Raw genomic sequence first — 12618 nt, 5'->3', positions numbered from 1 at the left:
GTGATCATACTCTTCGTACCCTATGTGAGTAAGAACCTTTAAACAGATCAACATTCACCAGACGGATTACCAGGACATGTACTCAGCGCATGCGCTGACCCACTCCAATTCGCATACCGCCCCAACAGATCCACAGATGCAATCTTTAATGCACTCCACACTGCCCTTTCCTACCTGGACAAAATGAACACCTACGTGAGAATGCTGTTCATTGACTAAAGCTCAGCATTCAACACCATAGTGCCCTGAAAGCTCATCACTAAGCTAAGGACCCTGGGAATAAATACCTCCCTCTGCAACGTGATCCTGGACTTCCTGATGCGCCGCCCCCAGCTGGTAATGGTAGGTAACAACATCTGCCAGGCTGATCCTCAACATGGTGGCCTCTCAGGGGTGTGTACTTAGTCCCCTCCTGTACTCCTTGTTCACCCACAACTGCGTGACCAAGCATGACTCCAACACCATCAAGTTTGCAGACGACACAACGTTGGTAGTCCTGATCACCGACAACGATGAGACAGCCTATGGGGAGGAGGTCAGAGACCTGGCAGTGTGGTCCCAGGACAACATCCTCTCCCTCAACATGATCAGGAAAAGGATGGCTGAGCACACCCCCATTCACATTGACGGGGCTGTAGTGGAGCAGGTTGAGAGCTTCAATTTCCTTGGTGTCCACATCACCATCAAACTATCATAGACCAAGACAGTTGTGAAGAGGGCACGACAACACCTATTCCCCCTCAGGAGACTGAAAATATTTGACATGGGTCCTCAGATTCTCAAAGTTCTACAACTCCACCATCGAGAGCATACTGACTGGTTGCATCATCTCCTGGTATGGCAACTGCTCGGCATCCGACCGCAAGGTGCTACAGAGGGTAGGTCGTACGGCCCAGTACATCACTGGGGCCAAGGTTCCTGGACCATCCAGGACCTCTATGCCAAGCAGTGTCAGAGGAAGGCCCTACATATGGTCAGACTACAGCCACCCTAGTCATAGACTGTTCTCTCTGCTACCACACGGCAAGCGGTACCAGAGTGCCAAGTCTAGGTCCAAAAGGCTCCTTAACAGCTTCTACACCCAAGCCATAAGACTGCTGAACTGAACAGGTAATCAAATGGCTACCCAGACTATTTGCATTGACCCCCCCCCCCCGTACCTACATGTACATATTAACTCAATTACTTAGACTAACCGGTACCCCCTGTATATAGCCTCATTTTATTGTGTTACTTATTTTTTATATATATATTTTTTTTCTTCCCTAACTCTTATTTCTCGTAACTGCATTGTTGGTAAGTAAGCATTTCAGGTAGGGTCTACACCTATTGTATTCGGTGCATGTGACAAATACAGTTTGATTCCATCTCTAAGCCATTGTGTCTTTTTCTATTTTTTATTTTATTTTAAATGTCCTTCAAAGGTTGAATTGACCAGGGGCAGGTCATCAGTTGTTTAACAGCGCTTTGGTCTCTTTGAGAAAGTACACCTATCCACCATCACAGCCTCTGCGTTTTGCACAAACGCACAGCGACGGCTTGTGGCTTGGCCGTTTCACAAAAGTGAACCTGCGTTTGGAGTGTGGAACACAGAGTGCATCCGCTCCGGGAGGCTGCAGCCATAAGCATTCTCTCACATTAGCCTAGGTAGAGTATAAATAGACCTTACGCAACCCAGTTTGATACGACATTATGTAATTACAGAGAAAGCTTCTAGGTTCAAATGAGAGCCGTTCTTGACCGGTCTCCGTCTGCATCGCGGCCGAGTAGGCGTTTTAATATTGATATTAACGAGCGATGGCAGCGCGTATCGCATCGATTTTAATGCAGAGCTCGGCTATTGTGTGGTCTCTGGTAGAGTGTAGTGACAGACGCGTTGAGAACGAAAAGGAGGTTCGACTAGGCCTATACGATGAATTGTCATGTGTTTCTGCATGTCATAACTCGGGTCATGGACTATACATTTTGAAGATGACCCATTTTCCTCTGATGGAAGATGAATTGTGTAGCGACCGTAGGGATACTGTAGCCCATTATAAACTGGACAGGATATGTCCACTTATAGATGGCCTACTTGGCTAGCTCATCTCAGAAAGGCCCACTGCTCCACTTTCCGTGCAGCCCTACTCTCTACTGTACACATTCACTATCTAGGCTGCTCACGTAATATGTTATGGAAGAGTTCAACACTGACAGAGACAGAGATACATTCTGTGCAGTTATAGTAACAGAATGACGGAACTGCCCTCAAACCCCCTGGGACACTACAAAATGTAGACACACACACAGAATCACACTCTGTTGTCAGAAATGTGACCCTCCCCCTTATATATTTGTGTTATTTTTTTGCAGGCGCTAACCCCTGTTGCCAGGGGGCATATGTGGTTGGAAGCTTAGACTGCTACACCAGACTCATCACTCCCACTCCGTTTAGTTCATCTATATGATAAGACTGGCAACTTCCTCGTCTAGCAGTGGTTAACCATGTTCACTTACGGAACCCTGCGTATTGATTGGTGCCGACATGTGACCTGCCAGACGTGCATTTCATAAAGCGGGGAGCCGAGATCATGCATTTGGTGTGTATGTGTGTGTGTTTTTCTCGCTGAGCGATAATGGACCGCCTTGTAAATAATGCAGCGGTGGGAGTGCTCCCTTTCGCATTGCACCACCTTTTTGTCAAGAAAATTCTGCTCTTTTCCACTCGTCTGGCTCGCCTTATGAAACGCTCCTTTGTCCGTCTTAACTCTCATTGTTAACCTCAGCAATACAGAGATGGTGGTGGGAAAAAGGGAGGAGGAAGCTTTATAGTACTGTGATTGAGTACGCGGTCTGTATTATGGCAGTCCATCTACCTGGTACTACTGTAACAGACAACACAACCTCTTCAAAGAGGCTCTCGCTGTAAAGACTGCTGTATAATGCACGTAGAATTTCATCAATTATATGGCTATCTATAGTGCTAATGGGATTCCGCTTACACTTGCTGCCATCTCAGCTGGCCCTGGCAGGTAGTCACTGAGCAGCCAGTGACTCTTCTCTTGACACCTCCGGTCTGATTTGGTGTAGAGTACTGGCTTTTAGAGCTCCTGGCTAGCCTCACTGCCTGTCCTGATGAAAGCAGGCCCAGTGTAGTACGCTAATGGATAGAGGGGAGGATCTCCTCAAGCTCTCTTTCTCTCTCTCACTCTCACTCTCACTCACACACACACACAAAAAACCTGGTTGCCTCCACTGAGCTGAAGGGAAGACCAGAGTCCACAAATCAAGGGTAATCACTTTTTAATTAGGAAGTGCACATTTCAGTTGCTTGCTATCAAATTTATTTATATAGCCCTTCGTACTTCAGCTGATATTTCAAAGTGCTGTACAGAAACCCAGCCTAAAACCCCAAACAGCAAGCAATGCAGGTGTAGAAGCACGGTGGCTAGGAAAAACTCCCTAGAAAGGCCAAAACCTAGGAAGAAACCTAGAGAGGAACCAGGCTATGAGGGGTGGCCAGTCCTCTTCTGGCTGTGCCGGGTGGAGATTATAACAGAACATGGCCAAGATGTTCAAATGTTCATAAATGACCAGCATGGTCAAATAATAATAATCACAGTAGTTATCGAGGGTGCAGCAAGTCAGCACCTCAGGAGTAAATGTCAGTTGGCTTTTTTAGCACGTCCGGTGAACAGGTCAGGGTTCCATAGCCGCAGGCAGAACAGTTGAAACTGGAGCAGCAGCAAGGCCAGGTGGACTGGGGACAGCAAGGAGTCATCATGCCAGGTAGTCCTGACGCATGGTCCTAGGGCTCAGGTCCTCCGAGAGAAAGAAAGAGAGAAGGAGAGAATTAGAGAGAGCATACTTAAATTCACACAGGACACCGGATAAGACAGGAGAAGTCCTCCAGATATAACAAACTGACCCTAGCCCCCCGACACATTAACTACTGCAGCATAAATACTGGAGGCTGAGACAGGAGGGGTCATATCATTAGTATAATAATTTATCACATAATGATTCCCACAACTGTTGTCTCCATGTTTTTGTCGAGTAGACACAGGGTGGTTTTGGTGACTTCCCATGCAGCGTGTTGACCTTGTTGACATACAGCTACAATACCAGCACACTGTTCCTGTGGGCAACTCACTCTGGCCAGTGTGTTGTCAGTCAGCCCCTAGCACAGGTCAGGACACGTTATCTCCCCGCAGCACATGTAGACAGCGTTGGGCTGCCTTTACTCATTCCCATCCCCCACAGCAGCCCCTCCTCCTTCCCTCCTACTCCACCTCCTTCCCCTTTTATGTTTCTGAGAGGGACCCTATTCTGTTAGCTTTCACTTGTCTAAGCAGTAACTACTATTTATTTGGTCGGCCCCTTCTAATCTCCCTCGTCTCTCCCCCCAGTTGCCTAGCAGCAATGGGAGATTTTGACAGTGTTGACGTTGCCTGCATGGGGGCACTCCCTGTAAACACTCAGAGACATTAAGCCACTCTGTGCTCGCTCTCTTTCTGTGTCTCTCTATCTCGCCGCCTCCGCTCTCATCCACGGTGGAAGAAAGAGAGTGGGAATCAGAGTTGAGGTGGCCCAAAATAAACCACTTTCTCCAAATAGAAAGGAGATGACTGGAAAGGGTACTTTTTTAATATGAATGCTTTTATCATATGGGGGAACAAGACGCTTGCTGCAGGACTGTTTGTTTTGAGATGTATTTATTTAGGGCTCTATAAAATGTTGAATTTTTTTACTGATTCCGTTTAGTTTTTTCCAAAATTCAAATTTCTCCGTTTCGTTTTTTCAGGTTTCTGTTTTCACCTGTTTTTTTTTTCCAGGTTTACCCTCTGAAAATCACAATTGATAATAGAAAATCGATTAAATTGGATGTTCTAAGTCTACAACAAAGCTTTAACCACATCAGGAGAACACTTTTGAGGTCTGGGAGAACTGAGAAATGTAGATTTTTGGGTGTAGTTACCCTTTAATTCCCTAGCAAGGGGATGTTGTTTTGATGTTTTTGTATGTGATGGTAGAGTTTTCAAAACAAAATACCCATTGGATTGATGCAAATAATCATGATATCATTCTGCCAGGTCAGCATAGGCTACTTTATAGTTAACATTCAATTGAGAAGGTTTTTTGGGAAAAGCCTTTTCATCTACCAGAAGACTTTTCATTAGCATCATCGCTAACGGCTACACAAAGTGGTAGATGTGCGCTCTGTACATACACAGCCCGGGGGGGGATTTCGTTGCCTCTTCAGAAAGTTGCAGGAAAATTGAATCACTTGTTCATATCTTATGATAAACTTGGGCAAACGTAATACATTTATGCGGAAACACATTTCAGTTGAATGCATTCAGCTGACTAGTCAGTTGTACAACTGAATGCATTCAGCTGACTAGTCAGTTGTACAACTGAATGCATTCAACTGAAATGTGTTTCCGCATAAATGTATTACGTTTGCCCAAGTTTATCATAAGATATGAACAAGTGATTCAATTAGTTGATTCCCTACTAAGTTCAATGCTATTGTTGAATTCCGTTTAAATGTCTGGGTTCCGTGATTCTGTCCGTATCACGCATTTTAAAGGGCCCTAAATGTATTCTCTGTCTGTGAGCAACCAGAACAGAACGGAAATGATAGTTACTGACGAGGGACGTTTAGGCAAAGAGCTGGTGTCACTCTGCATTGTCCTGTGTCTCTGTGTCCTCACTTGGACGTAACTCACTAAGCCTTTTTGTCCAATGCATAATATCACAGGAAAATATGTGCACGCCTTGGATTAGGGGACAGATCGTGTATACATGCTCATATTGAGCTAGCTTCATTCACACCTCGTGAATATCATATCAGTTTCCTTTTGTTGTCTGTGAAACAACAAACATTAGCCAACCTATTTCTTTAACTCCCCTCGTTCTCTGTCTCTCTCTCTGTCTCTGTCAGCTCTGTGCCAGGCAAGATGACCACAGCCAGGTATCGGCCCACCTGGGACCTGGCCCTGGACCCCCTGGTCTCCTGCAAACTGTGCCTTGGAGAGTTCCCGCTGGAGCAGATGACCACCATCACGCAGTGCCAATGTGTCTTCTGTACACTAGTGAGTGCCCTTTCATCGTCTTTTACCCATCTTGTCAAAATGTCCTCTGTATGCATTAGGGCTGGCTCAGTAATTGTATAATCGTGTAACCGCCGATTTATGGTTGAAGACCGTCATCAAAATTAAATGACCGCTTTTTATAGATTACAAAATGTAATAAAAAAAAAAAATCTTAATCAAATTCATATTCAAGTCAACAAACTGAGTAAAAAAAGTAAGCCTGGTTTACATCTAACAACCGATATAAGGACACGAGAGTAGCAAAACTAGTCAGTTTTTCCTCATCAATCTACACACAATACCCCATAATGACAAAGCAAAAACAGGTTTTTAGAAATTTTGGAAAATGCATTAAAAATAAAAAGTCATCACATTTACACAACTATTCAGACCCTCTAATCAGTACTTTGTTGAAGCACCTTTGGTAGCGATTACAGCCTCGAGTCTTCTTGGGTATGATGCTACAAGCTTGGCACACCTATATTTGGGGAGTTTCTCTGCCGCTGAAAAACATCCCCACAGCATGATGCTGCCACCCGCATGCTTCACCGTAGGGCTGGTGCCAGGTTTCCACCAAATGTGACGCTTGGCATTCAGGCCAAAGAGTTCAATCTTGGTTTCATCAGACCAGAGAATCTTGTTTTTCATGGTTTTAGAGTCTTTTTTGTAAACTCCAAGCGGGCTGTCGTTTGCCTTTTACTGAGGAGTGGCTTCTGTCTGGCCACTCTACCAAGGCCTGATTTTTGGTGGAGTGCTGCAGAGATGGTTGTCCTTCTGGAAGGTTCTCATCTCCACAAAGGAATTCAGAGTGACCATTGGGTTCTTGGTCACCTCCCTGTCCAAGGCCTTTCTCTCCCGATTGCTCAGTTTGGCCGGGCGGCCAGATCTAGGACAAGTCTTGCCGTTTTATAAACTTCTTCCATTTAAGAATGATGGAGGCCATTGTTCTTGGGAACCTTCAATGCTGCATACATTTTTTGGTACCCTTCTGCAGATCTGTGCCTTGACACAATCTTGTCTCGGAGCTCAACGGACAATTCCATCAACCTCATGGCTTGGTTTTTGCTCTGACATGCACTGTCAACTGTGGGACCTTTATATAGACAGGTGTCTTTCCAAATCATGTCCAATCAATTGAATTTACCACAGGTGGACTCCAATCAAGTTGTAGAAACAGCTCAAGGCTGATCAATGGAAACAATATGCACCTGAGCTCAATTTCGAGTCATAGCAAAGGGTCTGAATACTTATGTAAATAAGGTTTTTCTAAAAACCTGTTTTTGCTTTTTTCATTATGGGGTATTGTGTGTAGATTGAGGAAAAATGTATAATTTTGTACAATTTTAGAATAAGGCTGTAACGTAACAAATTGTGGAAAAAGTCAAGGGGTCTGAATACTTTCCCAATGCACTGTGTGGGTGGGTGGGCTGAAGCTTGGCTGCAAGACATTCACTCAAAGCATACATCAAAATCCACAAAGAAATGGTTAATTGACCACAAAATCAGTCTCTGGACTTGAAAACCTTTTTTAATTTTTTTTAATTATTCTTGAAGAGGGCACTCCATTAACACAGACGAAGGATATCAAGGATCTGTAAAGATTCTGTATAGCAAATTAATAAGAATGTCTCACCCCATGTTCAAGAATGGCCTTTTCCCCTTTATTCAGATTACAACGTCTCACTTTCAGTTATTTGAAAAGGAAATAATCTCTCAAATATGGCTATTTTTAAAACGAGACCTAGAAAGTTTGTTGCGATTTCAATTTAATCCACCAGAAAAGACAGAACAAATAATACAATACATATTGTGGTTAAACTCAAATGTACTAATTGGGAAAACAACAAAACAACAAAGAGAACAGGTTTAATCTTCATAACTCCACCAGTCATATTTATGATATAAGTTATGTCCCACATGCAGCTCAGGTTGCACATTTTGGGGAATATTCAGAGGTGTAAACTTTCTGTGGAAATATATGCAAATTAATATTAAGTTAGTAAATATTATGTTTAGATATATTTACCATATCATATGGAGACAGAAACATAAACCTTTTACCTTATCTTTTAAGTAGACATAATTGCAAATGATAAAATCCTTCCAATATAAATTTGATTTGATTTAGTTACGAATTGAACTTTAATTAAATGAGTTGACTCTTCACATGGGATGATTTCACTGAACAACAAAAGGGACTATTGAATGATCCCCAATGATCCATCGCATCTCCCCAAAAAGTTTTCAACATACATCTGTAAAATTATATTCAAGAAACAAAAGCTTTGGTTGTCTTCCTCTTAGGCTTCCATGTCTTCTCCCTGGACCTCCTCAATGTCCACCTCTTGAACGTCAGACTCTGAGGCCTCATCTTCACTGTCACTTTCCAACCTTGTTGGTTTTGGCTCGTTGTCAGGCTCAAAAAGCCTAAAATTTGCCTGGATGGCCACCAATTTTTAACCCTGTTGTCAACCTGTTACGTGCTTTGGTGTGTGTGTTCCCAAACAAGGACCAGTTGCGCTCTGAGGCGGCTGATGTTGGTGGGATTTGGAGGATGATGGAGGCAACAGGGGAAAGAGCCTCAGATCCACAAAGTCCCTTCTACCAGGTGGCTGAGGAGATATGTTGGCACGACTGCCATATTACATCTCCATCCCAAAGCCCTTGCTTGGAAGTGTACTTCGCCAGACTGCCAAGAACCTTGCCCTCTTCCAGGCCAAGGTGGCGAGACAGGGTAGTGATGACACCATAGGCCTTGTTGATCTCTGCAGCAGACATGATGCTCTTGCCTGCATACTTGGGGTCCAACATGTATGTTGTGGCGTATTTGGGCTTCAGGCAGAAGTCTTCACGCTTTTTGATGTATTTCAGAACTGCGGTGTACTCTGCTTGGAGCAACAGTGAAGTGGGCAGGGCAGTATGGATTTCTTCTCTTACTTCTGCAAGCAGAGTCTGAACATCAGACAGGATGGCATTGCCTCCCTCAATCCACGCAATGGCTACTGCTATAGGTTTCAGGAGTTTAAGGCTGCTTTTACCACTCTCTCCCATAATATATCATCCAGGAGGATCCCCTTGATGGCGCAGTCCATATCGGCAGACTGTGATATGGCCATTTCTTCGAGAGACTCCTTCCCCTCCAGGAGACTGTCAAACATGATGACAACACCACCCCAACAGGTGTTGCTGGGCAGCTTCAATGTGGTGCTCTTATTCTTCTCACTTTGCTTGGTGAGGTAGATTGCTGCTATAACTTGATGACCCTTCACATACCTAACCATTTCTTTGGCTCTCTTGTAGAGTGTAGCCATTGTTTTCAGTGCCATGATGTCCCTGAGGAGCAGATTCAATGCATGAACAGCACAGCCAATGGATGTGATGTGAGGTGAGGGTAGGACTCCTCCACTTTAGACCAAGCAGCCTTCATGTTCGCAGCGTTGTCTGTCACCAGTGCAAATACCTTCTGTGGTCCAAGGTCATTGATGACTGCCTTCAGCTCATCTGCAATGTAGAGAATGGTGTGTCTGTGCTCTTGTAGAATACTGGTTGAGGGGTGGAAATTATGTAGTTAATTATTCCTTGCCCACGGACATTCGACCACCCATCAGAGATGATTGCAATAGTCTACTTTCTCTATGATTTTCTTGACCTTCACTTGAACTCTGCATCCAACAAATGAGTAGATAAAGCATGTCTGGTTGGAGGGGTATATGCTGAGCGAAGAACATTCAGAAATCTCTTCCAATACACATTGCCTGTGAGCATCAGAGGTGAACCAGTTGCATACACAGCTCGAGTAAGACATTCATCAGCATTTCTCTGTCTGCGTCCCTCCATTGAGTCAAAATAACTTCTGATTCCAGGAGGACCATGAGCTGTTGCTATCAATAAGGTGTCTGATTCATCATTTTCACCTCGAATAGAAGTAGAGGGACTTTTGTCAGAAGTTGCTAGTTGTGACCGCTGAGGCAACTTTATGCACTTGGCCAGATGATTCTGCAGCTTTGTTGCATTCTTCACATGATTTGGCACAGTATTTGCAAATGTACACAGCTTTTCCTTCTACATTAGCTGCAGTGAAATGTCTCCACACATCAGATAGTGCCCGTGGCATTTTCCTGTTAAGATTAGAAAAAAAACTAGTAAAAAAAAAATAATAATAACATGTTTGGAAACAGGTGAATTAACACTCCTCAGTTAGCAGGCTCAAGCAAGCTAAAACCCACATGGTAGCAAAAAATAACTAGCAGAAATTGTTAACAAGTTAGAAATGATTTGAACACACTTTGCTGTAGGCTACTATTTACTAGTTAACAAAATCATGTATGTCATAAAATATATTCAAGGCTCAGTGTCGTTATCCTCACAAGGTGAGGCTGCTGGAGTATTAGAATCAGGAGATCCAATAATTTTGATAATGTTTTTTTGATATTTGATTCTTTTTAAACAATCTCTTTCTCTGAGCAATTGTATTAATATAAAATAATGTGCATACAATACATCTCAGTATTTCTATTATTTATTTTATGCAGTCTTTTTTGCTCATCTTTATCAAGGGATCCAATAATTTCGGACCCCACTGTACCTCACATACTTAGTTAATACTTAGATCTAGGACCTATTGGGAGTGAGCAACTCCTACACACGTAAGTCCATGGTCCATCTACCAGGGTAAATCTGAAATCTCACTGCAACTTTAAATCCCTTCTCGACTTCCTGATCTTGCTATTTTGTTTGCATTGCATGTACAGAAATATAACTGGTATCTTCCAGTGTTTACATGTCATTAAACTCCACTGAACTACATTTCTCCTGCAGTCAATCTGGACTGATGTCCTGCATGAAGACAGAGAGGCAAATGGACATTTTACCTGACAAGCAAGCTGGTACCAAAATCAAAAATCAAATCAAGTTTATTTTATATAGCCCTTCGTACATCAGCTAATATCTCGAAGTGCTGTACAGATACCACAGCCATGACTCTCCCAGCATGGGAAATGTCTAAACATGCTTGAAAACTCAGTCCCTTTCATCCTCCGCCTTAATATGAATCATGCTATTTCTCTTGCCACTCAGTGTTTGGAGAGTGGGAGAAATACAAAACATGAAAAAACATTTGTTTTCGGAACCGTAAAAATAATGAGGCATAAAAAGTCAATAACTCAGTGATAAATATCAGGTCTGCTGTACTTATTTTACGACGATGGCCTATTTGAACAGTGAAGCATCGCGCCATTAACAAGTTTTGATTATACCGTTCCTGTTCACTGGAGCTCAATCAGAGCTATGAAAGAGCAATGGCTTTTAGTTTGGGAGTAAACTAATGTTCACTGCAGTTGCTTATAGGGAATGGGCAGGATTTGTACCACAATACAAGCATTCATCTTGTAGCTGAGAGGAGCCTTAGTTTAGAAGTCCCTCTATCATTATCTCATTCATTAAAAAAATACTTTCATTAGAATGTTATGTGGTTAGCATGCTTCTCTTCAGCTAACCAGACACTGTAAATAAAGAAAGCAGAGAACATCTACTATGGGTTTCAGAGAGGGAGAGGCACAGTGGAGTTTGTCATCGCACCACACAATATGCCTACACATTTTCTGATTCTGGCCATAGAATGAGATCAATGTTATGCTCTTTTTTTTTCTTTCAGTGCCTGAAGCAGTATGTGGAACTCCTGATCAAAGAGGGCCTTGAAACTGCTATTAGCTGTCCAGACTCTGCCTGTCCAAAACGAGGACACTTATTGGAAAATGAGGTATTATTTCCAACTATTTGTATTTTACTTTTAATAATTTGATTGAGGGGAAGATACAATTATGATATTGATACATTCAACGAAAAACAGTCATGTATTGTACCATCACACTTCAGCTGGCGCTTATTTCCAGTGAACAGTTGCTTAATTGTAAGAAATCCTTTCTTACATCAGAACACGCACATCTTCATAATTCATGTGAGTGAATTCATGATCACAATACACAAAGTTGTGGCAAGTTGGAGGATAATTGCATTTGATTTTACTGGACTCGATGCTTGCGTTTTACAGCAACAAAACAGAATCGATGCAGAATTGACAGAAGTCTCTTTCATAAAGTGTGTTCATATCGAGACGACAACAGGGAGGTTACACAGACACAACACAGTCATGATAGATGATGGGGAAACTAGCCTGAGGGCCGGTCTGTTTGTGCTATCATATCAACTTCTTGTCATTCATTGTCATGCCAATGATTGGCTTGACGTTGAGCAATGGAGTTGGCAAGAACAAACAGATCCGGGACCTGGCTATGGAGACACTACAAAGTAGGGTAACTCTGACTATTTCATAGTGAGGCACAATGCATTACATGTGTACCATCAGATCATCAAGGAAAACCATGTGACCAAGCCTTAAGGGAACAGTAGTTGCCACAGAAGAGGATTTTCTGTGTGTCGTTGTGGCGGGTGAAGAACAAAAAGGGCTGGTCGGCTTTGAAGGTGTGTACTTTAGGTTTCCAAAAAGAAGAACATAAGTCATATTATTCAAGCAAGCGAGCGG

The 12618-nt window shown here is 43.0% G+C and overlaps 1 protein-coding gene across 2 annotated transcripts in view; it reads left to right on the top strand.

The window, feature by feature from the left end:
* The window catches only part of rnf144aa (ring finger protein 144aa), a 58813-nt gene that overhangs the window by 29717 nt on the left and 16478 nt on the right, over positions 1–12618 (top strand). Inside the window, exons 2-3 of one of the 2 annotated variants that reach the window (XM_038967884.1) lie at positions 5927–6077; positions 11731–11835. In XM_038967884.1, coding sequence (XP_038823812.1) covers positions 5943–6077; positions 11731–11835 — 240 coding nt within the window. In that variant the 5' untranslated portion in view covers positions 5927–5942. Of the gene's footprint in view, positions 1–5777; positions 6078–11730; positions 11836–12618 lie in introns of those variants that run through there. The other variant, XM_038967885.1, reaches the window with a different exon arrangement.

The sequence above is a fragment of the Salvelinus namaycush genome, chromosome 28 (assembly GCF_016432855.1).
Source record: "Salvelinus namaycush isolate Seneca chromosome 28, SaNama_1.0, whole genome shotgun sequence".
In the NCBI taxonomy this organism is placed as follows: domain Eukaryota; kingdom Metazoa; phylum Chordata; class Actinopteri; order Salmoniformes; family Salmonidae; genus Salvelinus; species Salvelinus namaycush.
This window is presented reverse-complemented; position numbering and strand designations above follow the sequence as displayed.